Source organism: Corvus hawaiiensis, chromosome 28, assembly GCF_020740725.1.
Source record: "Corvus hawaiiensis isolate bCorHaw1 chromosome 28, bCorHaw1.pri.cur, whole genome shotgun sequence".
Classification (NCBI taxonomy): Eukaryota; Metazoa; Chordata; class Aves; order Passeriformes; family Corvidae; genus Corvus; species Corvus hawaiiensis.
The window spans coordinates 4,232,605-4,260,168 of NC_063240.1; the positions used below are offsets into that span (position 1 = coordinate 4,232,605).

At 59.9% G+C, this 27,564-nt stretch overlaps 2 protein-coding genes across 6 annotated transcripts; one reads left to right on the forward strand and one right to left on the reverse strand.

The window, feature by feature from the left end:
* Window positions 1–2,057: 2,057 nt before the first annotated feature.
* IL12RB1 (interleukin 12 receptor subunit beta 1) lies at window positions 2,058–7,180 on the forward strand. Of its 4 annotated transcripts, XM_048287997.1 has the most exons (14): window positions 2,059–2,536; window positions 2,925–3,042; window positions 3,122–3,291; window positions 3,374–3,525; window positions 4,017–4,059; window positions 4,222–4,332; window positions 4,416–4,498; window positions 4,577–4,799; window positions 4,892–5,062; window positions 5,142–5,243; window positions 5,328–5,705; window positions 5,842–5,938; window positions 6,019–6,100; window positions 6,201–7,176. In XM_048287997.1, exons 1-14 carry the CDS (start codon window positions 2,491–2,493, stop codon window positions 6,696–6,698), a joined length of 2,274 nt encoding a protein of 757 aa, XP_048143954.1. In that variant the 5' UTR covers window positions 2,059–2,490; the 3' UTR covers window positions 6,699–7,176. The 4 variants fall into 4 exon arrangements, with proteins under 4 accessions (XP_048143955.1, XP_048143954.1, XP_048143952.1 ...); XM_048287996.1 differs by having other exon boundaries at window positions 2,061–3,525; window positions 5,328–5,468; window positions 5,562–5,705; window positions 6,201–7,174; XM_048287998.1 differs by lacking the exon at window positions 3,374–3,525 and having other exon boundaries at window positions 2,058–3,291; window positions 6,201–7,180.
* Window positions 7,181–16,018: 8,838 nt separating this feature from the next.
* ARRDC2 (arrestin domain containing 2) lies at window positions 16,019–25,945 on the reverse strand. Of its 2 annotated transcripts, none has more exons than XM_048287939.1 (8): window positions 25,477–25,945; window positions 19,278–19,344; window positions 19,038–19,185; window positions 18,596–18,698; window positions 18,066–18,322; window positions 17,815–17,974; window positions 17,426–17,577; window positions 16,019–17,337 (listed from the first exon to the last, which is right to left on the reverse strand). In XM_048287939.1, exons 1-8 carry the CDS (start codon window positions 25,730–25,732, stop codon window positions 17,284–17,286), a joined length of 1,197 nt encoding a protein of 398 aa, XP_048143896.1. In that variant the 5' UTR covers window positions 25,733–25,945; the 3' UTR covers window positions 16,019–17,283. The 2 variants fall into 2 exon arrangements, with proteins under 2 accessions (XP_048143896.1, XP_048143895.1); XM_048287938.1 differs by lacking the exon at window positions 25,477–25,945 and adding an exon at window positions 20,237–20,609.
* Window positions 25,946–27,564: the final 1,619 nt, after the last annotated feature.

The following is a 27,564-nucleotide window of genomic DNA, read 5'->3' on the forward strand; positions in this document are numbered from 1 at the left end:
GGCTGACATGGCATGGGGCTGGCAGAGCATGGGGCTGGCACGGCATGGGGCTGGCACGGCACGGCATGGGGCTGACATGGCATGGGGCTGGCATGGCATGGGGCTGGCACGGCACAGCACGGCACAGCACGGCACGGCACGGGGCTGACATGGCATGGGGCTGGCATGGCAAGGGGCTGACATGGCATGGGGCTGGCACGGCACAGCACGGCACAGCACGGCACGGCACGGGGCTGACATGGCATGGGGCTGACATGGCATGGGGCTGGCACGGCACAGCACGGCACGGCATAGGGCTGGCACGGCACAGGGCTGGCACAACACAGCATGGGGCTGGCATGGCACGGGGCTGGCATAGCATGGGGCTGGCACGGCATAGCATGGGACCCACATGGCACAGTGCTGGAACAGTGCAGCACAGCACAGCATGGGGCTGGCACGGCATGGGGCTGGCACAGCGCAGAAATGGCATGGCATGGCATGGCATGGCATGGGGCTGGCACAGCATGGGGCTGGCATAGCATGGGGCTGGCACGGCACGGCACGGCACGGCATGGGGCTGACATGGCATGGGGCTGGCACGGCACAGCACGGCACGGCATGGGGCTGGCACGGCACAGGGCTGGCACAACACAGCATGGGGCTGGCATGGCACAGAAATGGCATGGCATGGGGCTGGCACAGCTTGGCATGAGTCTAGCATGGCATGGGGCTGACACATCACGGCGTGTGGTTTGCACGGCACAGCATGAAGGCATGACACAGCGTGGAGCTGGCATGGCCTGGTGATGGCACAGCATGGCATGAGACCCACATGGCACAGGGCTGGAATGACACAGCACAGCATGGGAACAGCACGAGGCTGGCATGGCATGGGGCTGAAATGGCATAGGGCTGGCACAACATGGGGCTGGCACAGCATACGGCATGGGGCTGGTATGGGACAGGACTGGTGTGGCATGGCAGGGTGTGGGGCTGACAGGGCACGGAACATTCTGGGCTTGGCACAGTCTGCCTGGCTCAGTGCAGCCCAGTATGTCACATTCTGGCATGGCATAGCACAGTATAGCACATCCTAGGGCTGGCAAAGGGCTGGTACAGTCTGCCTGGCTCAGCACATCCCAGCACTGCAGAGTCTGCCACATCATGGCACAGCATAGCACGGCACAGCATGGCACGGGGCCTGCACAGCACAGCATGGGACAGCCCAGGCCTGGCACAGCCTTTCTGGCTTGACACAGCCCAGCGTAACAGCTCTGGCACACACAGGACGGCCTGGAGCTGGCACAGTCTGCCTGGCATGGTACAGCCCCACATGGCAATGCCTGGGGGTGGCACAGCAGGGCATGGAGTGGGAGCTTGGTGTGGTCCAGTCCAGGTCTGTCCTGGTTGGCACAGCGCATCACAGAGCTGCTTATGGCCTGGGGCAGCACTGCCCGGTACAGTCCAGCATGGCACGGCACAGCCCAGTCTGACACAGCATGGTCCAGCAAGGCATAGCCTGGAGTGACGCAGCATGGCCTGGTTCAGCATGGCACAGCCCAGTCCGGCCCAGTCCAGTCCAGTCCAGTCCAATCCAGTCCAGTCTGTCGTGGCACGGCAAAGCCCAGCACGGCTCAGTTTGGCACAGCATGGCTTGGTGTGTACCCCCACCCCGGCGGGCAGGAGAGGGGACACACAGGGAGGACAAACAGGGGAGTCAGGAGGTGCCAGAGGACCCTCTGTGCCCCCAGCCCAGCCGTGTCCACGCTGTCCCAGCACAAGGACACTCCCGCCACCGCCGCCCTCCGGCCCCGAGGAGGGGCCGCACAAGGGGCCGCTTTCTGCGGGAACAAGGGCACTCTGTGCACGGCCTCCGGTGCCACCCGGCTCCACCGTCCCGGGTCACCCGCCCCGTCACACGGCTCTGGCGTCCCGGTGCCACCGCGCTCTCCCGCCTCACTGGGGCTTTGTTCTCGCGGCGCAGGGAATGAGTGGCTCTGGGGACAAGCATAACAGACCCCCCTCAAAAAAAAAATACCCAGAGAACCCCAACCTCGGAGCAGCCGCTGGAGGTGCACCCAGTTACGGGCAGAGGTCCAGAAACACGCTGAGTGCATAGAAAAAAAACACAACCAAAAACCCCAAGACTCATCTTTCGCTTACTTTGCGCTTCTCGCTGTGCCGGAGCACGTGGCGCGGCCGGGACATGCGGTGCAGCCGCGGGGCAGGGGTGGCCTCATCCCGGCAGCCGTGCCGGCAAAAAAAGGGGGATATTTTGGTTGCTTTCTCTTTTGCTTTTGGTAAAAGTGGGGCACGCACTCACGTCTGGGGCTCTGCCCTGCGTGGGAACGGCGCACTCTGAGCAGAAGAGGAAACCCAAGCGCGGGAAGCCGAGCTGAGCACAGGGACCGCCGCCACGCCGAGGGGGCACCCGTGGGGTGCCGGGGAATTGGGAGCCAGGAAGGGCAGCGGAGCCCCGGATCCGGTGTGGGACATCCCGGGTGGGCGATGCTGGGGTGGCTGCTGGCAGCGCTGGCGGCGCTGGCGCAGGGCGGTAAGTGCTCTTGCGGTGCTGCGAGATGAGAGATAACTTCAGAAGACTTTCAATGAATGATTCGGGGACGATAAGACTTGGGGAGCTCCCGGAGAGAGATGGAGATACTCACCCAAAACCACAGGGACGGAGTAAAGACGGTGAATCCCCTCTGGCAGCGGGCAGGAGTTGGGGCGAGTGGCACCAGCCAGCGCTGCCTCACTGGGGAGGGGGAACACAGGGGGTTTGGGGTGAGAGTCGCCACCCAGGTCGCGCCAGCTGGGGTGCAGCTGCTCTGATTCCCCATTTGAGCAACACGGCAAGCAGGCAGCAGCCACACCACTGCTCCCTCCATGCACGGGATGGAGTTTGGCATGCGGGAGCCTCCAGCCACTGCCCTGTCCCGCAGGCACCGTCGCAGCCCACGGAGTCTCCTGCTGGAAGAAATGCAACACCCCCAAGCTTTTCCGCTGCTCCTGGCCACCCCTCGGTCCCGCCGGCAGCACCTTCTACACCCTGAACTTCTGGTGAGTTGGGCAGCGCGGCGGAGAGAGGGAACCCAGGGGATGTGTCCCAAATCCCACCTTGTGCCCGCTCCCTCCCCAGCTTTGAGAAACAAAACCTGTGCCGCCACCTTAAGGTGGGCACGGCGACCAGCTATAGACCCCCGCATCGCGAAGTGTACATCTTCGAGAACACCACGGCCTGGGTGGAGGCACGCTGGGGGAACCAGGTCCACAGGACCCCCAACCACACCCTTTACCTCGACAAGGCTGGTGAGTGTCCCCGGGACCTGGCTGGCAGCCAGCACCAGCACTAGGAACAGCCAGACCACCCAAAACCGCCTCATCTTTCCAGTCAAACTGGATCCACTTCCTAGTGGAATGTCCTTCTCCAAGACTGGTGGCCAGCTGAGGGTGAGGGTGCCACAGCCACAGTGCCACGGCATGGAGCAGCCGCCACAGCGGGAGGCTCGCTTCTGGAGGATGGGAGACAGCAGCTGGACACAGGTAAAAGTGCTGTTTGCTGGAGCTGGCAGCAGCTGACAGGACAGTCAGGAGCATCACGACAGCCCAGGGAGTGTGGGGGCCCAGTGATGTCACTGTCCCCCCCCCAAACCCAGCTGTGTCCCATCTGTTTCTCTGCATTATCAACTCTGCCTTGTCCTCTGGCCATGGGATCCTGCTGCTGCCCATAACAGGATCAGGCCATGATTCTCAGGGATTACACAGACAAAACCCCAGATTATACTAATGACGACAACGGATCAAATCCGGATGCTTGTCCCCAGAGGAGCTCTCAGAGCTGGGGACCCCCCACCCCTTTCAATTGCTGCCAGGAGGGTCCCAGCATTGAGGGGGCCCCCTGGCCACCATGTCCTCTCCATTCCTTTTGGGTCTCCCAGCCCCTAGGATATTTGGGGATCACAGGGCAGCACTGCTGTCCCAGTAAAATACTGGTTTTACTGGGTGGGTGTCTCCATCCCCGGTTGTCTCTGCAGGTGACATGTGAGACTGTGATGGTGACAGGTGAAGAGGACTCAGGTTGGTTTGTCCTGTGGGAGTGTTGGGGACAAGCATCTCCCAGGGGTGCTCCCATATCCTGGTGGGGTGCTCTGCCCTGTGCTCCCTGCCCAGCACCCCATGATGGCCAAAAGCTGGGGAAAAGAGGGGTCACCCCCACCTGACCCTGCCATCCCTCTCTAGTGACCTGTGCCCTGGGGGTAAACGGCACCTTCGTGGTCCAGCTCCGGCACAAGCCTCACCACTGGAGCAGCTACTGGAGTGACTGGAGCAGCAACATCTCTGTTCCCGAGGGTGAGGAACAGGAGAGGAGCCTGGTGAGATCCCAACAGCTCTCAAAAACATTGATAGCTCAGTCAGGTTTGCTCCTCCTGCAGAAATCCTGGCAAGCCCAGTGCTGAGCCATCAACTGGGCAAACTGGGGAGAGATGGGCAGCGGGTGCTGAGGCTGAGCTGGCAGGTACAGTGGCGTCCCTGGGGGCCCTCCCGGGTGTCCGCCACCATTTCATGCCCCGAGTCACCCCCTTTTCCTCCCCAGCCAGTCCTCAAGGAGCAAAGGAATGTCACCTACAAGCTGGACGTCCGCATGTTGGCTTGTGGCTGTGCAGAGTCAGATGAGAAGGACACTGTGCTGGGCTGGGAGGTGACAGAGCACAACCTCACCCTCTCCGGGGCTGAATATGAAATCCTGCTGACCGCGGTCAACACCGCGGGGCCGGGGCCAGCGCAGCAGCTCCGTGTGCCGGCAGAGCAGCGCGCAGGTACCCGCCCCTCTAGGAGTGCCGAGCTCCCCCGGCAGCCCTCAGGGCGTTGTTTTTTCCGGCTACCCTGAATATCCCCCGTTTCCTCCCAGATCTCAGCTTCAAGGAGATCAGCGTGGCCGGCAGCACCGTCACTGTGCAGTGGGAAGCTCCGGTCGCTGGCAGCACCTTCTGCTTCGAGCAGCAGACACCGCCAGAGCCCCCGAAACAGGGCGTCTGCATCCGGCAGGAATTCCCTGCCAACAGCATCCACGTGGAGAGAGGCAGGGAGCGCCCCAAGCCCCCCGCTGTTCCCCCACCCGGGGTCAGAGGGTCTAACCAGCACCCCCGGTTCCTCCTCAGGATCGCTGGCAGCGCCGGGCTGTCACCGCCTCGCCGTGCACGGCTGGGACGAAAAGCGGGGCTGGGCCACCTTCGCCCTGTGGCACCACTACGCCAGCAACGGTGCGTGTGGGAGCTGTGCATCCGCACCTGGTTTCACTCCAGAAGGGGCGTTCCTGAAATAATCCCCCGGTTTTTTGCGCACAGACTCGCTGGCCGTGCCCATCAACATCAGCGCCGCAGACGCCGCCGTTGTCCTCCAGTGGAAACCGTCCCCACGAGCCGCCTGTCCCGGCGCGCTGGCCAAGTACCGCATCTGCCACGCGGCCGAGGGGGACAACGTGACCTGTGAGTGGGACACCTCGATCCCCGTGGGGCAGGAGGAGGGTGCTGCCCGCAGGCAGCTGCCAGCCTGCCCCACACTCGGTTTTGTTTGCCCAGACAGCGAAGTGGATGCCACGGCATCAAACTACACCCTCCAAAACCTCCAGCCTGGCACAGCCCACATGGTGGGTGTCTGGGAGGTGACAGAGGACAGCGAGGGGACCTGCAGAGCTTGGTGGCACTTCCAGACCAAGGCGCTGGGTAATGGCTGAGACCCCGCACTCTCCGCACTCCCCATGGGGTGCTCTCTCCACTGTGTGCTCGCCCTCACCCCAAAACGTCTCCTGTGTCCCTGTTGGGGGCAGGAACGCCACCACCCAGCCATGTCCATCCTCAGGTCCCCAGGGAGCAGCGTGGAGAGGCAACCTGAAGTACCTGGGCATCCCGCTTGGTCTCCCCGTCACAGCTGCCATCTGCTACCTGAGCAAAAGGAGGTGACAGAGCACCCTCGTCCCCAAAGCCGCTCAGGCCACCCCATCACTGCCCACCCCCTCACCAACCACTCCCTTCCCAGGGCTCGCCGCCTCCTCTTCCCACCCCTTCCCAAGCCCGTGGGCACCAAAGCCATCCAATTCTCTGCCGGCGAGATGAGCCAGGTGAGGTGTAAGGTGCAGGAGGGGCCAGATCCCACAGCCCCAAACGCCCATGCGCAGCCCTGGCACGGGACGTTCCACCCCAAACCCACCCAACCCTTAGGGCCAGCCCCGGACAGGCCTCCTGGAGCCCTCGGAGAGGTTCAACCCAGCCGAGCTGCTGCTGACGGAGCCGGATCCCAGCGAGGAGACGGCTGACACGGGCACACAGACTGCGGTGCCACACCCCGACGTGTCGCAGCCCGGCCCCGCGCTGGAAAAGCCGGCGGCAGCGGTGGTGTCCCCCCCGGGCTATGGGGGGGAGCTGCCCTTCGCCTACCGCAGGCAGGAGATGCTGAGCCCGGTGGGATCTCCACTCTCTGGCAGCGCCAGCTGCACCGGGCACCAACCCGGAGAGGAGGAGGAGGAGGAGGAGGAGGAGGAGGAAGAGGAAGAGGAGGAAGAGGAGGAAGAGGAGGAAGAGGAGGAAGAGGAGGAAGAGGAGGGAAGGCAGGGGCTGCACCAGCCTCTGATCCCCATTGCCCTGCTCATCTCTGACAAACCCATCATCATCAGGGATGAGGAAGGATGGGATCCCTCGCCGGAGAAGTCGGTGCCGTAGCCATGACCAAGGCTGGAGCAGCGGGGATGGACGGCAGGAGGGGGACGGGGGTGTCCCATGGAATGCGGAGTGTCTGTGTGCCATGCTGAGTGCCAGCCCGTGGCTTCACGGTCACACCGGCACTTTCAGGGGGGTTTCTGGTTTCCAGGGCACGGAAGGCGACCCCTCTGGGTGCAGCGTTGCGCCGGGACAGGTTTTGGCCACGCAATTCCCAGCCTCAACCTTTCACCGGCGATAAAACCCGAGCGAAGGCGGCTGCAGAGTCTGGCCAGGACCGAGGGTATTTCCATGCCTGGATTGGGAGGAGAGGCAGAGCTTCATCCCAGCCGGCTGCTACCCCTGGAACAAATATCCTGGCGGGGACACAAAAAGCCCCAGCACCAAACACCTGCAAAAAAAAAAAAAAAAAGTTCAAAAAGAAAGAAAGAAAGGAAAAAAAGAACAACCAGATTTAAAAAATAAACACAAACATTAAAAAGATTAAAATAACTGCACAAAGCAGCAGGGCTGAGATGGTTTTTCCTCGCCTGACCCGGGCAGATTACAGCAAGGATTTAGAGCCGAGGTTCAATCCACGGCGCTGTGGAGGACGCAGCCAGGCAGCCGGCCCGGGGGTGATCCATGAGGGCCCCCCCAGCCCCTTCCCGTGGGGCCACGCCGCCGCCTCGGGCCTTATCTGGGACAGAATTAGAGATGAAAAGCAATTTGTGGTTTTCTCTGCCTGGCGCGGCGGTGTTTATTTGCTGAGAGGGCAAAAAAGAATCTTAAAAACCAAAAAGCTGCGTGAGGTTAGCAACACGGGGAAATCCAGGTGCACAGCCACGATGTCTCAGCCATTGACACTCGGCCTCCTCGCTGCTGCTCTTGGCTCCGCTCACGTTTTGCAAAGTATTTCGTTCAAACTGCGCTCGCAGCAGCGGCACCCGCGGGCGGAAACCGCGGCGATGCCGAGCGGAGACAGCGCTCCAGGGCGGCACCTTCACCCAGACCTCGGCCAGGGACGGCTGCGGTGGGATTTATGGCCATTCCCCGCGCTCCAGGGATGAGGTGGCTGCCGTGGTGTCGCTCCCAGACACCAGGCTGGGGGTCTCACCCAGCTGGGTTCGTGCAGGACCCCCATCACCGGTGCCGTCCCACCGCCGTCCGGCACCGCGCGTCCAGCCCGGCTCAGCTGCTGGTGGAGCCACGAGGTGGCACCAGCCCCACGTCCCCACGGCGATTCCCAACCTCTTGGCAGAGCAAATCCATCGCTGCCTCCCTGCATGTGAGAGGAGTGTGCGTCGGGAGTGTGTGTCAGGCCCCTGTGCCCGGCAGCTTTGCTCCTCCAGCCCCCCAAATCCCTGGGGATCGACTGGAGGGGGAATATCCGGCATCCTGACACGCAGAAACCCAGCGCAGAGATCAGACTTAGGGAATTTGTTGGGTTTTGGGCGATGCCAGGCTCACTTCAGAGCACACCAGGCACATGTGGAGGAAGTATCTGGTAACGGGCGTGGAGGCACACTCGGGTTTCAGCCCCGGCCCCTGTTTACAGCTGGTTTTTGGGGTCAGAGCAATGATGAGGGAAAGCTCTGAGGGTCACAGCTCAGCACGGTTGGGTAGCAGCAGTAAACACATGGTCCGGCTCGGGGCCAGCGCTGATGCCAGTTAATCATTCCAGCTCATGGAACGAGTTCACAGCAGGACAGCCAGGCCTGGCCGCTGCATTAAAAACACCCTGGGCAGGCAGGGGACATGAGACCCCCCTCACTGCCCCCATGGAGTCACTCCCCAGGGATCCATCCCACCCATGGTGCCACTCGCATCCCCCCTGACGCCTTCAGGGATGGCCTTGTCGCCACCGATGGCTCTGTCCCCACCAATGGCCCCGTGCATTTTTCCCCACACCTGTCCCGAGTTGGCCAGTGCTCTGCCAGGAACACTGCGCCATGTGAAGCCCATGGACATGCTGGGGAAAATTAATCAAGCCAGGCTTGCCAATTAGTGTGAGTTAGCAACTCAGGGCTTGCTAATTAGTTTAAATTTCACAGGACTGGTTCCCAAATGAGTCCCCAGGCGCCACGCTGAGCTTGGTGACCCAAGGACAGCCGCTAGGCCAGCTTTTGCAGCCAGGATGTGACCTTCCCTACTCCTCTGTCCCAGCACAGCACCCAGACGTGCCACAGGGCATTGGTTATGCCTGGCAAGAGCCACTGCCATCCACAGCCTGAGGACAACTCATTACACCCAGCAGGGGACTCCTTCCAGCACAGCTCTGGGATAAGCAGCCAAAATCCCTCCCAGCAGAGAAGATAAAGGTCAGCCCAGTGCCATTATGATCCCAAAGTCATCCCATGGGGTCCCCTGTTCACACCCAGTGGTGCCAGCACTGCCCACACACCACCGGTGACAATGCCATTTGCTGGCACAAGTGTGGAGCACCCCTGCCCTCAAGGGAAAAACCCCTACTCTCCCTATTCTCACAGAGTCCCAGTGCTGTGTCCTCAAAAGCAAATGGCACTGGGGATGTGCACATGGATTGACCTGGCTCCGCTTGCTCTTGTGGAGTGGAAAATTCAGCACTGCATCCCAAGGAAGCAGGTGGGGCAGCCAGAAGGAGCTGCAGGGAGGTGCCGGCAGCCTGGGGATTTGCTCTTGGCTCCCTGATTTGACAGAATCATTAAGGTTGGAAAAGCCCTCTAAGATCATCGAGCCCAACCACTAATCCAGCACTGCCAAGCCCACTGCTAACCCATGTCCCCAAGTGCCACAGCCACACAGCGTTTGCATCCCTCCAGGGCTGGCGACTCCACCACTGCCCAGGGCAGCCTGTGCCGGTGCTTGACAACCATTTCCATGAAGAAATTTTTCCTGATATCCAACCTAAACCTCCCCTGGTGCGACTTGAAGCCATTTCTTCTTGATTTTGGGGATGTGAGCTCAGAGATAAAACATAAAATAGCGGCTATGGCCCCATCAGTATCAGCTCTTGGGGGGTCCGAGCCCCTGCAGAAGGAAAAGTCCATCCCTGCAGGTCCAGACTGATATTTTCACACCAGATTAAGGTGTTTTGCTCCCAGATTGAGAAGTCTAACCTGCTTCCCGGCCTCGGGGAAACAGCCCTGCAGAGCCACAGCCTGGCTTTAACACGGGCAGAGGAGAAGGTCACAACTCTGCAATCCCCTCCCTCATTCATCCATCCCTTTCCCAGCCCGTTCCCTCATCTGTACATCCCTCACCCAACCCTTTCCCCGCACCCAGCACCATTTCCTGCTCCCTAAACCCCATCCCAGAGAAGAGCTGATGCCAGCAGGAAGTTTGAGCCCAGCCCGACCACCAGCCGTGGCCAGGAGCAGGATTATTTGCTGGGCAAAAAGCCATCGCTGCCACCACCTCCTCAATGCCACCCGCTGCCAGGCAGATTGGGTGACTTAATCCCTAGGCAAACAAACTGATCCCTGGGATTTTTTTTTATTATTATATTTTAAGCAGAATTCAAGGGCTGCAGACAGCTCATCTCATCCACCCCCCCAAGCACTGCAAAGCCCCCGTGGGCAGGATACCTGGTGGTTCCTGTGGTAGGAAACCCCTGCAGCTGGGGAACTGGGGCTTTTCCTCCCTAAAAAAAGCTTCTGGGATTCTTCTCCCCCCCCCCCCCCCCAAAAAAAAAGCCCCAAGCATTGCTGGTACAGGCATCCCAGCGGGGAAGGGGCTGCAGGGCCCACAGATGGACAGATGGACACGTGGACAGAGAGCCGCCGGCCACAGCTGGGCTCAGCTTGTTTTGAAAGTCACGGGTGTTTCAGCGCCGGCGTTTTGCAACCATTCGGTGTCACAACAACAACAACAACTCGGTTCTACTTCTCAAACAGGCCCCGAGGCCGCCCCGGCTCTTTCCTGCTCACGTCAGCTGCAACAGCCTCACCCGGGCCAGGGCTATTTCCAAACCCAGCCACGGAAAAGGACTTGAAGCAGCAGCGAAAGTGAATATTTCCTATTTTTTCCCCACCAGGAGGGGCTCGGAGCAGCCCTCGGGGTGGCACTGGATGCTCAGATCACTGCAAAACCCCGCTGGGGCGCTGCGAGCCCCAGCATGTCAGCCGGGAGAAATGGTTGAAAACCCATCTTCTCCCTGCCCGGAACGGCCGGGCCGTGGTAGGAGGCATTTTCCTCCCTGCAGTTTGAATGCTCTCGGATGGCTGCGCTCAGGGCCGGCAGCCCCAGGGGCAGCTCAGCCGCTGGCACGGCCGGAGCTTTCCAGGCTTTGGCAGCTGCAAAGCCACAGCTATTGAATTATGGGGTGGTTTGGGTTTTTTTTTTTTTTTGTTTGTTTGGGGATTTTTTTTCTTGTTTTGGTTTTTATTTCAACGGAAACTTTATAATAATAGCAAAAGAAATCATAAACTGAGGGTGTCGGGAGGCGGGCGGCCGCCTCCGTGCCTGAGTATCGGGTGATCAGGAAGGGGAGGACGCTGAGTCCTTATCGGCACACGCGTTCCCTGCCCCCTTGGCAGCGGAGACGGCCGGAGGTTTTGCAGCATAAACATATTTTGCTCAAGCAGGCGGCCAGAGTTGAGCTAAGGACAACTCGATAACCAGAGAGCCCCCCAAAAATCGCCTTTTTGCAGCAGCCTCCCCCATCTGTCTCATGCCAGAGCAAGCCGCCAGGCCGGCTTTGCAGCGATAAATACGGACCAAGAACAACCCCCCTTCTCCCAGATCCGCTCCCAGGGTGTTTACCGGCTCTTTGCAGGCAGATTGACTCTCCCTCATTTTTTCACACGCCAAAACCGCCGGGAAAGCGGAGGGAACCGGCTCGAGCCCCTCCGGGACCGTCCGGGAGCGCCACCGCCGCCCTCCCCACCGGCACTGCCCGGCGCAGCCACCTCCAACCAGCCGGGACCCCCGGGCTATCGCTGCCTCCATCGCTGGGCCGGGATGCGGTGGCATTTACACAGCTGCTCAGCAGGAAAATCCCTCTCCCTGCTCCACATAACCCCTTGCATTTAAATATAACCGCGTTCAGGCTTGCTAATGAGGTTGGGAAATGGGAAGGGGGTTCATTGCAGGCTCCTGGTGATGTGTGGGCATCCCTGCGAGCTGGCTTGGACCAACCTCTCCCCAAACTGAGCTCGGTCTGGGGTTTTTTTTTGTTGAAATCAGCTCAAATTTGCTGCTTCTTGCAGGGTGATAGGGAAAAAAAAAAAGCAGCACAACCAGGTTTCTGAAGACTTTGCGGTTGGGGCGTGGGAGGAGGGATCGGAACCGTAGGGTTTGACAGGGCTGCCCCATCACTCCTGCCCTGGAGCAGGGCTGAGGTGACAGGAGCAGTGAGGGTGACAGCCCCGCACTCCTCGCCTCTCAGCTGGGTCCCCACTGACCCCCAGAGCGGCTCACCAGTGACTGCGGTGCCACTCGCTCCTCCCTGAGCCAAATGCCACACCAACAAGGTTTTGTCTGCGGGGCTCAGGGCGTGCGATGTCACCGTGCCACATCCCCCTGGACGTGGTGGGGACCGCGCACCCACCCGGGGCTGGATGGGGACTTCTCTTCGATTCGTGAAGCGGCGCCTGGGAGTGACGGCAAACCCGGCCGGGGCGTGGAGCGGCGCTGGGAGCAAAGTCCGACATCCCTGGCACAGGGCACGGCCGTGTCACCCGCAGAGTCCAGCCCGTCCCCGCGCGTGGCGTGGGAGCCGTGCCCCGTCCCCGGCTGTCCCCAAGCTCCCTGTTTGTGTGCCAACACATCACGTGCGGCCGCTGGATGATCCGGGAGGGGGGCGGGATTTTTATTTTTTTATAGTGTTGTTGTTTTTTTTGAACAAAGCCAAAATATTTGCGTCCCCACGGGGACGGCTCCGGGTCACTGGGCATGGAACGCCGCACTGGGGTCCCGGTGGGAGAGGGGACACCCGGCTCCATGGCGAGGGTCTGGTGCCGGCGGCTCCATCCCTGGCGCGGTCCCCAATGTTTATACATAGACATGTTTGTGCGCGGCACTGGCCCCTTCCTCGCTCCCAAACAACTGGAGAAAAGTCAAAAAGTCATAAAAATTTTCCATTGCCCGAGGAAGGGAGGGAGCGAGGAGTAACTGTGCAAGGGGCCAGGCAGTGCCAACAGCGAGGGACCCCAAATGAGGGGTCAGACCCAAAAAAACAAGGGGTTGGGTTTGATATAGCGAATAAAGGTGGTGGTTTGCTGCAAAGACAACACCGGCAGCACCGGCCACCATCGGGGTTTGTGGGGTGTCCCGGTGATGTCACCATGTTGCTGGCACGATGCTTACAGGGGACTGGACATGTGGCACGTACAACACGGCCATCCGGCTGCTCCAGACCCCGGTTTTTGGCATTAAAAAAATCTGGTTTGGAATAAAGAAACCTGCGGTTTCTCTGCAGTTTTGCCCCGCACCCGGAGGGGCTCGCTGCCCGCACCAGGCAGGGGAAAAGCTGCGATTCCTGTCGAGCCGGCGGGGAAAGCCCCGGCGCAGGGATGCGGGGACTTTGCCTGCGGTTTCCGTGGGCGGGAGCAGCTCCGGCAAACAGGCGGCTGAGTCAGCGGGCGGAGGGCGGCCGCGATGCCGCCCCGGCATGTCGGGGTGCACGGCTGCTTCCCGGAGCCCTGGCACAGCTCTGACGCATGAACGGGAACCTCAGAGTCCCAGATGCCAAAGATGCTGCCAGGGCCAAGCCATGCCGCCCTCAGCCCTGGTGCTTCTTCAGGGCCGGAGGTTGGAGCAAACCCAAAGCAAGGCCTGGTGCTGCTGGGGACTGTAAGTGTCTCCGCGGTGCTCAGGGACCCTGTAACCTGGGGCTGGGCAGGGTGCCGTGTCCCTAAGCCCCCATCAGCACCGACTGCTGCTCTGCAGGGTGCGAGCGCTGCGAGTCCAGCACCCCACCGGCACAAAGATGCTGAATTTGGGCAGTGCCTGAACCCCGACCCCAGCGCACAGACAGAGCGGGGCATCCCTCTTCGGCCAAAATCCAGATTTATCATCACCAACCGTGCCAACAGAGCAGCCCCTGGCGGGTGCCCCTCGGCAGGTTCTGGGGTGAGCTGCACCCCGCAGGGCTCAGCCCAGCTGGGATGGGGGAAGGCAGTGCTTGTTTTGGGAGCTGGACGGGCGCCCGGGCCGGAGGCAGCAGCGGCGCAGCTAATCCCGGCCCTCGCAGGGCTGCGCCAGCCCCGGCACATTCTGTCCCTGCCAGCGCCGGGACGGCCACAAGGTTCGCGTGTCACCCTCCTCGTGGCGCGGCCGCGCTGGCCCCCGCCACTGACCCCCAGGCCACAGGACAACAGCCTCAGCTGAAGGCTGTGGCCACCGTGATGGCACCGAGCATCATCCGGGGATGGGGAGAGCCCCCCAAAATGCTGCAGAAGGGGGCCGCAGGAGCGGGGTGTCCCAGCGCCCTGCAGAGCCCTGAGCTGCAGCGGGGAGGGAGTTCCCAGCACGCCTGCGACCGGGGCGGAGGGGTCCCACAACTTTGGGACTGAAAGGCAAAAATGACAGGACAGAGGAGCAGAGCAGGGGGTGGGGGTGGGTTTCCGTGCCCCTCGCAAGGAGCAGATTCTGCCGAGCGGTCTGGGCAGCATTTTCCAGCGCACGGAGCCAAGAGCTATAAATAATCCCGGCACTGTAATTGCATCACGCGCCTCCTGCCCGGGGTCGGGTCTCGGTGCTGCCGCGGCATCGCCGCGCAGGGCACGGGGCCGTTCCGGCTCAGCGGACCCCCAGGGAGCCCCAAACCCCCCGTGCCCGGGGAAACAGCCCGGGCTGTTCAATCAGGACTTTGGAGCCGGGGCAGATAAACAACGGAAGGTTGGAGGGAGCACCGGCAGCGCTGCCAGCAGTTGTGAAAGCACTGCCTGCAAGGGTCTGCACCGTGCCCCGGCTCCAAATGTCCAGACGAGGTATTTTTAGCCCCTCCAGGATTCAGGAGTGCAGCCCTTTCCTGGCAGGAGCCCCAGCCTGGCCATGCCCCCCCCCCCCGCCCTCCCCACCTCTCTGCGCTACTGCCCGACTGTACAAGAAAAACCTGGAGGTGTCTACAAGAGTCCCTGCTGGAGAGATCGCTCCCTCAGGCGCACCGGGAGCGCTGCCCACCGGCGTTGGGTTCCCCGGCCCGGCATGGCCTGTCCCCGTCGCTGGGTGACGTGGTTTCCCAGAAAGACACGGGGTGCCGGGCATTCACCTCCCGCTCCGGCCCGGGGAGTAAACACCCCCTTGTGCAGCCGGGGCAGATGATCCGGGGCTGACCAGCAGCCCCCGGCCATCCCTGCTGCTCAGCACAGAATAGCTCCCTTGTGCCAGGCTGGAGCTGGCTAGGATCAGCCTGGTCACAGGGGTGCAGCGCTGTGCTTCCTGTCCCCTTTGATGTCACCAAAAAATCTCCAAGGGGCCACGCAGCACCGGCCTCCGCTGCTGCTGCCAGCGGCAGATCCAGACACGATCCCCCCAAACAAATTCCCTGTGAGGCCGGTTAATCCTCCCCCAGGAAAAATTAATCAGAGCACCGGGGATGCCAAATAAAAACCAGATTTGAATAAAGGTTGCAGGAGCACCAGGTTCTCGCAGGCAAACACAGGGGCAAGTTCTCTCCCATGGCCCAGGGCAGGAGCATGTGCTCTGATGCAGCTGTGGGACTGAGCAGCTCAGCAAACAAAAAAAATAAATAAGGGGGGGGAATCACATTCCAGTGACAATATTTTTAAGCAGCAGAGTCTGTGGAAGAGAAAATTAAAGCCCTGATTCAAGCCCTGCCTCGCATGCACCAAGATTTACCGCACCCAACAGAGATGTGGAGCACAGAAATGCTGTGAAAAACCAAATTCCAGCCCCAGGAAGCAGGTGAAGGAGCCTCTCCTGCTCTTCCCACACAGCAGCAGTTCCCAGCCAGCACAGCATGGGGCTGACCCCAACCCTCCTTGGGACTGGCTGAGCCAGCTCAGGAGTGTCCCAGCTCCCAGCTGGACCTGCTGGGTCCCTGCCAGGCTTCCAGGATGGAGGAGAATGTGTCTGTCCTCCCAGAGCCTGGACACAAATGGGAAGCAAGTGTGGAAAAATACAACAGGTTTGCTTGCAGCCCTGCGTGCCAGGTAAGGGGAAAAGTGCCAGAAGTGCACGGATGTGGAGGAGCTGGAGGCTCAAGGGACAATCCTGCTGGGGAGCAGTGCTGGCCGAGTGACCCAGTTAATCCCAGTGCAGGACTGGGCCCAGGGTGGAGCTGGGTACCTGCAGGGCAGTGAACAGAAGGCAGGGAACACTCCCACATCCCAGCAGCCAGAGTATGGCTCCAGACAAGGGGAAGCAGGAAGAGGAACAGAAAACTATCCAGGCAACAGTTTGGTTTAAAGAATTTATTTCAGACAAAAAATTCCCCGCCAAAAAGTTGTACAAAAAGAGTAGAGACAAAGAGTGGTCATTACAAAAGTGTTCACAGATAGAAAAGACTCATCTGAGCAACCCCAGCACAGAGCCCAAGGTACGCTGGCTTTGGTTGTGCACGGCCAGGGATTCTCAGTGAGGGAATGCAAAGGTCCTCAGCACCCAAACTCTGCTCAGGTCCCCCTGCAGTGAGCGGGGTCAGCCCCTGGCACACTCTTTGGCTCCTCACAACGTCCAGCTCACCATTCCCACACTGGCTCCCACCCCAGTGAGCACAGGTTGCTGCTGTGTCCTCACCCCACCAGGGCCCCCGAGCCCTCCATGGGCGCAGCATCAAGGACTCCCAGCCCTGAAGGATTCATCCCAACTCCACATCTCCCATCAGCACCTGTGGCTGCCACCAGCCTTGGACTGGGCTTCCCTCTCTCTTCCTTGGCCACCAGCCACAGCTCCAACCCTCTGTGCTGGTACCAGTTTGGGGGCTGGTTTGCTGGTTGTGCAGGGTCGCTGCTGACACTCAGGAACCAGCTTTCCTGTTCTTGATAAATGGCACCAAAACACTGCCACAGACCATAAATTCATTCCCCAAGTCCTTGTCTCAGTCCTTGGAGGCCTTCAGAGTTTGGTTAAGTGGCTCAAACCATTCCCCCCACAGGCACCCACAGGCTCGTGGCAAAGATTATCAGCAGTGGCTGAGGCCTCTGCTTCATCCAGCCAGAAAAGGACCTTTCACTGCCTTGGGGACCCTACAGTCCTGGTGAGCCACAGGCAAAGGGCTGCACCTGCATTGCCCTGGGGCCCAACCCTGAGCACCGTCCAAACATTCTCCAGTAATCCTGAGAAACGCCTTCAAACTCCCATTTTCCACACCAGGAGCTGACAGAAATTTTCAGAGCGCGGCACTGCAGGCAAGGGGAGAGCAATCTCGGCTTGTATTCCCTGTTCTAATCCCAAAATCCCAGGTCAGTTATGAACCCTCTGTGTCCTGCCCAGCCACACACAGAGCTGCTCCACACCACCAGCCCCTTGTGTTCTCCTACCCTGCCCGGGGCCACGGCACCGCGCTGGCTCTGGGCCCGTGGGACAATCACGACAGGAGTGGCCGAGGGCGATGAGCCGAGTCGGGGTCTCACATCCCCGTTTCCAGACCAAAGTGCTGTGAGGGTGCAAGCTGCCATCCCAAGGGATTGTCACTCTGTCACACGCAGCCGATGTGCTTCTCTCAGCAGGTCATGCAGCGTGGGCGGATGCTGTCCGACGCGGGGTTTGGATCCACCTGCACAGCCAAGTTGAGAGTCAAAAACCTCCACAGTGGCAGACCCCAACTATCTCCACCAGCCTCCCAGCCCAGAGGGATTAATCACCTCTGAATACAGCGGAGGTGGTCGGAAGCGGAATTCCTGGATGTAGGCGAAGAAGGGACCCTCCAGGATGTCCCCAAGCTCGCTGCGGCACGGAGGAGCCAGGCTCTGCTCGGCCTCTGGGCTGGACACGACTGCTGAGTACTCAGGGGGGGCTGAAGAGAAAGCAGAACCATCAGGGAATAGGAAACACTCTCTATAAATGGGGGACACACACATAAAAGGGCTTCAAACCCATTATTTCCCAAACCCTCCCAGTTCCCTTAGGAAGGAACCCAGGAGATTCAGCACCACAACCAAAAAATTAAATTAAAACAAAGCAAAACTGGCCCAGTCGAGAACTTTGAACGTCCTGAGCAGGGGGTTTATCCCAGGGAGAAGGAGATGCTCACCCTCCAGCTGCTCAGGGATGGTGCTGAGCCAGTCCAGGTTGACGCTGTACTGGCTGCTGACACTGGAGGTGCGGCTCCCAAAGGGATGCAGCGGGATGGTCCCGATGACAAGAGGCAGTTCAAGGAGCAGCTTGGATGTCCCAGGAATATCCACACAAACCTGCAGAAACAGAGAGCAGCAGGGAAGCTCAGCTGGTGGTGTTTTCCCAGTCTGAGCTGGGCAGGAGGAAATTCCTGCAGAGCTCACTCACCTTCAGGGAGTATTCCACCTGGATGATGCGGCACTGGAGGATGGACGGCCCCACGGGCGGGATCTTCAGCGCCCGCCCGTGCCACACCTCCCGCTTCCCAGCCGGAATGGGGTCCCCAGTGATGCTGGTCACCACTGACTTCTTCTGCTTCTTGGTGCCGCGGGCGATGAAGGTCTGGGTCTGGATTATGGCTGCCTTGGGCACCACGGCACGGCTCGTGCAATTGTCGATCTCAGCAAAGATGGGGATGACCTCACCTGCCAGAACAGACACACATGTTGGAGGAGGGGAGGCAGAGCCCAGTCCTGCCTCGAGGGATTGCTGCACAGGCCCACCGAGGGCTGGCCACGCTGTCTGACAGGGCAGGCACACGGGTTCATCCAGGAGGAGCGTCCCAAGGATGCTGCCCATATCAGGTGCACACACTAAAGCTCTCTGATTTCATGCCAGCTCACAGTCACCCAAACCCCCTCCTCTGGGCTCTACCCCAGGGCCCACCGAGGTTCAAGGGCCCCAGCACCTGGTCTCACCTGGGGTGTAGCCTTTTCGGTCAATCTTGGCAGTCACAGAGACCTGGCCACGGCTGCAGTACCAGGCACGAGCAAGTTTCTCCTTAGCACCTGCCTGGGGAGCCTGGAGAAAGGGAAATATTTAAGCTGTTTAGTAACTAAGGATGAAACTCAAAGCAATCGCCTCCCTGGCACCAAGAACCTGCCGGGGAGCATCAGCAACTTCTCAGGTATCTGATGCAAGAAGCTGTTGCAATGCATTAAAGTTTCCAAAAAAAAGAGGCACAGCTGACCTCTGCCCAGCCCAGGTAATGCTGGAGGGCACAAGTTACATGGGGGAAAATATTCCTTCTGGAAACCAGGCCTGCATTGTAATCCTGAAGGGGAGGCAGACACCTTCCCCATGGGCTTCCTGGGTAAGTTTTGGATGTCAGAGCCCCGGGGTGGAGCAGGAGGAGCTCACCAGCAGTGCAGGGGTGTTTATGTCGATGGGTTCAATCACAGTGAACTCCTTCTTTGCTTTCTTCACTGTCGACCAGGGTCTGTGCAGCTTGGCCTTCACCCAGTAGCGCACACTGCCGTGCTTCCCCTCGAAGGAGGTGGCCAGGGTCCTAGGCATGAGCAACAAACAATTTTAGAAGGGTTTTGCTAAAAAAAACCCCATTTTCATTATGTCCTCTTCCCCCCAAAAATGCCAACTTACTCGGGGAGCTGGAAGGTGAAAGGGAACTCATGCCTTCCTGCCTGCAGGACGGTGGCTTCACCATTGTCTGTGGGCAAAACAGATTGAGGAGGATTAGCTCCCTCCTGCAGCCTCCCCACGAGAGTCACAGAGATGTGCAGCACCCAGCAAGGAGCAGCACGAGGGCACAGCAATGTTTCTGCCAGGGCTGAGCTGCAGCAGCTGTGACACAGGAGCTGGGCACTGTCTGCATTCCATGTGTCTGCAGACACGCACACGACCCAGGGGCACCTCCTTGGAGAGCCGGGCAGCTTCCCCAGGTGGGCTCTGCTCCACAGCTTTGGTGCGAGAGCCCAAGATGCCCAGCTGGAGGGAGAGTGGCCAGCCAAGCCCCCGTGCCCCTCGAGATTTTGCACCCCAGGGTTGGCAGGGACCTCTGGGGATCATTTAGGCCAGTCCCTTCCTCCTGCTCAAAACAAGCTCCGGAACCTCCAGTTTTCCAGCACTGCTTCCCTACCACAAATAGCTCTGAGAAAAGGGGGAGTCTTGCGGGAAGCCATCCCTAACCGAGGTGCCCCGCACAGCAGCAGAGTCCAGCTGGGCACCCCAAGATTTCGGGGTGCACCCAGAACGTGAGGTGTCTGCAGGGACCTACACAGCCCGTCCCCAGAGCGCTCAGACCCTAAGTCACCCCAGGCACCCAGATTTCAGCTTGTTGTCGTGTCATGCACTCAGCAGCCAAGCTGTCCCTGGCACTCAGATTTCTGCAGTTTCGGGGTGCCACGCATCCAGCATCGGCCGTTGCCTCAGGCACCCAGATTTCAGCCGGCTGGGGTGTCTGGAGCACCCAACAGGCGGGGTGTCCAGGCTGCCCCACACCCCCGTTGTTTCAGCCCCCCGGTGCCCCCACGCTCCCGCTGTCGCCGCCGACCGCGGGGTGCCGCACCCAGGCGGTGCCCCTTGGGCCGGGGATGCCGTACCTGGGGGTGCCATCAGCGTGTCGCGGTGGCTCAGAAACTCCACCTGGTCGCTGTAGCTCTGCGTGTAGGCGGTGCTGGAGCCGGCGCTGCGGGACTCGGTCCAGTGGACGCGGGCAGCGCCCATCGCCCGCAGCCGCAGCGCCCCGAGCCGCGCCGCCGCCGCCAGCTCCAGCACCACGCGGCCCGACACCGCCTGCCCGGGGCTGAAAGCGGCCGGGCCATCCCGCTCCGCACCCTCCAGCACGATCGAGAAGCGTTTGAGACGGTCGAAAATCATGGCGCGGCTCAGCCCCAACCGGCGCGATGCGGCTCAACCCGGCCCGGCGCGGCTCGACCCCGCTTTAAGCGCCCGGCGCGGCCGGGGGCGGCCCCGGCGGGGCGGGACGGGCCGGGACGGGGCGGCCCCGCCGGGCCCTGCAAAACAAGGCAGGGAGCATGTGCAGATCGGCCCCTCCGCACGGACCCCGGGGGGGTTGGAGTGTGGGGTGCCGCGTTCAGCCCCAGTGGGACTCCTCAGAGCCTTCCCGGTGCCGCACCGGGACATCGCCGCGGGAACGTGTGCTGGGCACGGGGCTGAGCGCTGCCAGTGCTCGGGTGGTGACCCCCTGTCTGCTGCCGGGTGGCTCAGTGCCCCCCAAGACTCCCTGCAGCTCTCGTCCTTGACCCCCAAGCCTTCTCTAGCTTCTGTCCTTGCCCCACAAATTTCCCTTCCAGCTCCATCCTCGCCCCCCAAATTTCCCCTCCGGCTCCATCCTTGCCCCCCAGAACTCCCTTCCTGCTCCTATTCTTGCCCCTCAAAAATCCCCTTCCAGCTCCCATTCCTTGCCCCTCAAAAATCCCCTTCCAGCTCCCATCCTTGCCCCTCAAACTCCCCCTCCAGCTCCTAACCTTGCCTCCCAAAATCCCCATCCTTGACCCCCAAGCCCTCCTCTAACTTCCATCCTTGACCCCCAAATTTCCCCTCCAGCTCCACCCTTGTCTCCCAGAACTCCCTCCACCTCCCATCCTTGCCCTTCAAGCCTGCTCTCCAGCTTTATCCTTGCCCCCCAAAATCCCTATCCTTGCCCCCCAAAATCCCCATCCTTGCCCCTCAAGCTCCCCCTGCAGCTCCAATCCTGACACCCCACCCCATCTTTGTCCAGAATCCCCATTCCCAGGGTCACGGCCATTGGCTGTGGCCAGGGGGGATTCCTCACTTGGAGTTGCGGCCTCTCTCATTCCAGTGCCCGCAGGCCAGAGCCAGGGGCCACGCCACACATTGATCCACATCCTTCCTTTCCCAAGAGCCATTCCCAGGGCTCGGAACAGGCCACAACTGGATCTGGGCTCCTGACACAGCACGGCCCGGCCAATTGGCAATGCGGTGATGTCTGGGACATCACTTCACTTAGTTCTAAGAAATCAAGAACTGGCTGGAGTTCAGCTTGTGCAACGACAGGGTGAGCAATCCTCTTCCCTGTGCCTGTTAACCAGGCGAGCGCCAGTTTTCCGCCAGTTCCTGCTGGGATCGATGTCCAAAACCCAGTGATAAATTTCACCTGCATGGCCAGGAATAGCACAGGGGCTCGCTCCGTCGGCAGCATCCATGATTGCCGGTGCTCAGCTGGGGTGAAAGCGTGGAAACTGGGAACTGCTGATTCCCAGGGTGGACATCACCGTTAGCAGTGCCCCGAGATGTTGTAAAAGGGAGGAGAAAGGAATCTGTGCCCTCCCCAAGGGTTAATGCAGCCTTAGAAACTTCCACTTTAGTGATGGTTGTCACGTTTGCAGAGCACCAGAGCCCTGCACCCCCGGCACGGGCGGGGGATAAGACAGAACAGGCATTAAAAATGTTACTCAGCATTTGGCCGCTGAAGTTTTGGGGATTTTTGAGTTGCTCCCAGCCATGCCGGGCAGGACCTGCTGTGCTGAACTCGGTTGATGGCAGCCACTTAAAAAATGAGCTGGGCTGAAGCCTGGCACTGCTTTAATTGTTTCCAAGGCTGGACTGGAATTGTCTGTCTCCCTCCCCAGGGGAAGGGGACTGTGGTTTGTTTTATGTGCACCGCCATTTGCTGCAACGGGCAAACATGAATCATAGCAAACACTACAGAGGGAGAGGGAAAGGAGGAAGGAAGGCACGTCACAGCACGAGTTAACTGGTGACACTGGCTCTGGGAAGGCGCCTGGTGTCCCTGCAGTGACATTAGAGGTGGGGAGGCTCGTGAGAGGGGCTGGAGCCTTGGCTGGGCCCCCCTCTTTGCTTGGCATCCTTCTCCTCCTCCTCCCGCCTCTCGCACACACCCCTGGGCCGTGACTCAGCCCTCGCCCACGGGATGCGGCTCCCTTCGAGCCTCCCTCCCGTGGCAGCGCACGCGATGCCCTCGGCTGTCCCTCGCTGCCTCCAAGTGTGGAGGGAGGGCAGCCCCTCTCCGACCCCTCTGGGACCCCAGCGCCCAGAGAGGGTCTCTCCTCTCTCCTGGGATCTCCAGGTGCAGGGGCTGTGGGAGCACAGCCAAGGGTTTTCCATTCAGGAATGGTCCTGGGTGCCCAAGGAAAGCCCTGGCCAGGCCGAGCATAGCACACAGGGCACGATCTCCAACTCTTCAGCCCCATCTAGAGTCTGGCCAGGCTGGAACTGCTCCCAGCAGGAGCTGACACCCTGTCCGGCTCATGGGGAGGCTGCTCCTTCCCTGACCCGCTGCTGGGACCTGGTGGCTTCTCCCCACCGACCCTGGAGTCACACGAGGGGCCCTGGAACGCCAGAGAGAAGGGAATGCAGTAGGTAAATAGGTAAAGCAGCAGCCCAGTATGGGGATGAGATGGGACAACACAGAGCCTGGCACAAGCTCGTGCTCCCAGACTGAGGAACCAGCTCCATCCCTGCTGGATTTGGGACTGTTGTGTATGGACAAGGATTAAGGGGCTGACTGAGGGCCACCCTGCAATGGAAGGAGAGCTCTGATACTATAACTCTCCTGGATGTCTCCATGAAAATAAAATGGCTTCTGGATGTTTGCCTCTTCACCAAGGCAGGAACTTACACCTTTGGGAAGTGCTGCAGGATCCTTGGACAAAAAACATCGCTGCACATCAATTATTTATGTTTCCTAGGGCACCCTCCCGTCACCTCACGCAGAAGAGTCCAGGGCTCTCCTTGTGCTGCCTTTGCCCATGAACCCCCTGTCTTTTCCTCTCCTCCTGCTCCCTCTTCTCAGATGATTACACAACACACGTTTCAAGGCCCTGCCTGAACATCCTTTTTGCACACTTTTTTCTTGTCTTTCAGCGCAGCACCCCAGTGCCAGCACTCACCACCCTGCCAGGAAACTGCAGATAAACTCAGCTGAGGGGAGAGCAGAAGGGAGGGCGCTTATCTGTGCCCGGCTTCCCTCCTCTGCACTGCCTTGTTACCATGACAAAACCTGCATTTTTTAAACACCACGCAGACACAGCTGATCTCATGGAGAAGCAACAAGAAAGGAGCAGTCACAGGGACTGTCGGATGGTGGCACGTTTCTCACCAGCTGACATCAGGAAGGCCCTCACGCTGCTGTTGGGGACAGAACAGGGGACAGCGGGATCCAAAGGAAGTTATTTCTGCCGTTCACTGCCTTAAAACGCCCTGGTGATCACACGTGTCCCACTCACAAGGCAGAAAAGGAATCTGTGTACGGACAGAGACAATAAAATCCCATCCCCCCTGTTCTGGTGAGGCTCTCTGCCCCCCAGGCAGCCCAGCTCAGCACTCCCTGCGCAGTAAGTGAGGGCCAGGAACCATCAGCTCCGAGCTACAGGTGTGCAGGGTGCCAGAGAGGCCGAGCAGCTCGTGCAGTTCCTGCAGCCCTTGGCCAAGTGCCCTTCCCCAGATGCCTCCAGGGGCTCCAATCGCACACAATCCCAGCAGCAGAATCCAAACATGCTGGCAGCAGCTTGTGCCTTCCCTACAGACATTCCCTGCGGGGATAACGGGGGATAAAACTCACCCTGTCACCTCAGGGCTAATGGGACACAGACCAAGTACTGCACAACCAAGTGCTCAGGACCTGCGCTGCTTCACTCCAGGGCAAGGGCTTAATTGTAATTTGGACACTTTGTAGAGGTGCAGCTGCCAAGGGGACATCCTTAGGCACAGCACGGAAGAGCTGCTGCCAAAAGACAGGAACTCCAGAGCAGTGCAGGTGTTTGGAGCAGATGGCAGGGTACAGTCATCCAGAAATAGAGAAAATGACCCCCCAGTGCAGTCCAGAGACAGGAACACCTCCAGGAAGGCAACTCAGGTCCTCTTTCCATCCCTCCAGTTTATTCCTGCAACCTCTACGTTTGCCAGATTGGTCTGGCACCACTCTCTGGGTTGCACCTGGCCATTGACACAATTAAATGCCCTCAGCATAAGTCCTACAGCCATCTCCAGGGCTAGATAGTAACAAGGCCATCAGAAACAGGGAAAGGGGGAGGAAAAGCAACAGGGGAATGGCTGTGACACTGTTATTGGAGGGGAGGATGAAAGACATGCATGTTCCTAAGAAAAACCAGAGTTAATGAGCGGATGGACAGTTGAGACATCCCATATCCCTTGGCTCTGGATCATTTCATTCCAAGCACACAAAGAATGGCTTGTGGCATGCAAGTGGCTTGTCCTCTTGCAGCAGATCTAAGCAACGTGCCAACTGGGCACGCAGTCCCAGCATCAGGGACCTGAAAACAAACATTGACTGAAGCACTAAGAGCTCTTTCCACACTTGCTGACAGACACCCGTGTTTGCTCGTCCCTGTGCAAACACAACAAAAGCCACAAATCTCTGGTGCTCCCCAGCCCCGGGTGTGCCAGCAGCCTCCTGGAAACCAGCAGCAGAGAGAGAAACCCTCGGCCAAGGTGAGAAGAGGGGCAAACAGCCCTGCGTGGGTCAGCAACACCCACCAGGTCAGAGGCTCCTCAGAGGGGATGCCTGCAGCCTGAGGGGGTCCCAACCCCACACCCTGGCACACAGACCCATCCAAGAAGGTTCCAACCCCACACCCTGGCACACAGACCTATCCAAGGGGGTCCCACCCCCACACCCTGGCACACAGACCTATCCAAGGGGGTCCCACCCCCACACCCTGGCACACAGACCTATCCAAGGGGGTCCCAACCCCACACCCTGGCACACAGACCTATCCAAGGGGGTCCCAACCCCACGCCCTGGCACACAGACCCATCCAAGGGGGTCCCAACCCCACGCCCTGGCACACAGACGCGCCCCATGGTGCGGCCTTACCAGGGATGAGCTGGCAGCGGCGGTACAGGAAGGTCTGGCAGGCTGTGTAGTCCCGGTAGACGACGTTGAGGCCGATGCTGCGGCTCTCCAGCCAGTGCACGGTGGCCAAGCCCCGGGCACACACCTCCAGTGCCCGCACCCGCAGTGCCCCGCGCAGCTCCAGCTGCACCCGCCCGTGCAGCAGCTCCCCGCTGCCGTGGGCCTGGCCATCCTCCAGCCTCACCACCAACCTCCGCACCCGCCCCAGGGGCTGCATGGCTGCTGCCCACACTGACCCCGCTGCTCCAGGAGGCTGGTGCCTGCCTGGAGCTTGCCGGAGAAAGGAGGAAGAGCAAAGGCTACACCAAAATCCCTGGATTTATCCTGGCTCTTAGCTGGCCCCACCCTGCAGGCCTTCCCAGGGGTTGGACTGAGCCCCTGTTTTGCAGCGATGCTTTAGCGTTGACCTCGTGCGTGAGGCTGACGACATGCCCGGGACGGGGCTGCGGTGACGAGGGACGTGTTTTTAAACCAACCGAGAAAAAACGTGACTTCATCTTATCTCTGAGTCACAGACACTGGCGACGTGACACCGGGACGTGGCTCCGCTGGCAGGGAGGGGTGTCACACACCACCAACCGCGCTGGCAGATTTCACACAGCGGGGGAATCAAAGAAAGCCTGTTCAGCCTTCCTGGTTCAGGCATTCCTGGGGCACTGCTGGAAGGGGTGGGAGAAGAGTTCAGAAAGCAGAGATACTCACTCCAAAGCCAGTTTTGTTTTCCCTGTCGGAAGTTGCACCAAAATCCACATGAAAAAGAAAGTGAATAATCACAGTGAGTCCCGGCAACAGCTCTCCCAGCCAGCTGGTGCCTCCGAGGGTGATTCCACCACTTATCCCTGTGGTGTGGCTGTTCTTGCAGCAGCACAGGTGGCAGTGCCACCTCAGGGTCACATCAAAGTAATGGGGCAGACCTGGAGCAGATGCAAGTCCCTGATACTCCACCAAATGATGCAATTGAGGTGTTTGACTGGAGGTGTTTAACAACGTGCTGGCATGAGGGACTGATGTGAGTGGCTGTGTGCACTTGGAAGATGTGAGTGCACGGCTTCTTTGAAGCACGTGTGGAGCAGAGACCATCCCATTCCTGAGAAATACAGAGTCAAATCCATAAAGGAAAGCACGAGGCTCGTGGGCCCGGGCACTGCTCACACACAGACTGGAGCTGTTGTGAAACTTCACTGGCCCCGTGCTCAAAGGCTTCAGGGCTGGCTCCCAGGAATCAAACCCATCTGCATGAAAAGGCTGAGAAGAGCTTCTGAAGTGGCAGCTGTGCCACCCTGCTCACTCAAACCCCAAGGGAGGGGGCTGACCAGCCCCCACTGATCCCTCTGGAACACACCTAGATCCCAAACAGAGTTAGTGCAAGCTCAGCAGTCAGGAAACCCACGTGAGTGACCAACTCAACAAAAACACATGGCTCACCTCTAGGAAAACAGCCCACTCATCACAAGCTGGGCAGAGCTGCCTCGCTGTCCTACTGTTTGCTGACCTTTGGTTGCAGGCCTTGACACCAAAATCCAAACAGATAATAAGGGAATATTCCATCCCCCACACAGCCCTGATGCTGCCTCTCACTCTGTTTGATCTCCTGGCCTTCCTCTGTGCTTCCCCCTACCCCACCTGCTTTGTTCCACCCCAGTGCCTGCCCAGAGGCGCTCCATGGGTCCTGCAATCCTGAGGGATGTGTCACCCACGCCTTTGGGCTAATCTCCTAGTGTTTATTCTTGCTGTCACAACACCTCCTTGTGTCCTCATTCAATCTGAGAAATAGATGTTCCCTGTGACAACACACAGACGGGCCAAGAGCAGAGCACAAGGACGGCTCCGAGATCCCACGCCGTGTAGGCAGCTCAGAGTGCGTCAGCAGTTGCTGGAGAAGGGAGGACATCACCTTCCTCTGGGGACAGGACCCTTCCAGAGTCTCCATGGGGACATGGCCCACTTGGGAGTTTGCCTTTAGGATTTCAGCTGGGCTTCTGGGCTTGGACGTGAACTCGCCTCTCTGCTCAGTCCGGCAGAGGTTCTGCGCCCTCCTGGGCAGCCCCC

Bases quoted from the DNA above. Each gene is read 5' to 3' on its own strand.
- IL12RB1 (XM_048287995.1), top strand. From the start codon at position 2,869: ATGCACGGGATGGAGTTTGGCATGCGGGAGCCTCCAGCCACTGCCCTG. The intron at 4,060-4,221 runs GTTGGTTTGTCC...ATCCCTCTCTAG, and splicing joins GACAGGTGAAGAGGACTCAG to TGACCTGTGCCCTGGGGGTA. The intron at 4,333-4,415 runs GTGAGGAACAGG...CTCCTCCTGCAG, and splicing joins CAACATCTCTGTTCCCGAGG to AAATCCTGGCAAGCCCAGTG.
- ARRDC2 (XM_048287938.1), bottom strand. From the start codon at position 20,513: ATGATTTTCGACCGTCTCAAACGCTTCTCGATCGTGCTGGAGGGTGCG. The intron at 19,186-19,277 runs GTAAGTTGGCAT...GCTCATGCCTAG, and splicing joins TTCACCTTCCAGCTCCCCGA to GACCCTGGCCACCTCCTTCG. The intron at 17,578-17,814 runs GTGAGCATCTCC...CTTTCTCTTCAG, and splicing joins CATCCCTGAGCAGCTGGAGG to CCCCCCCTGAGTACTCAGCA.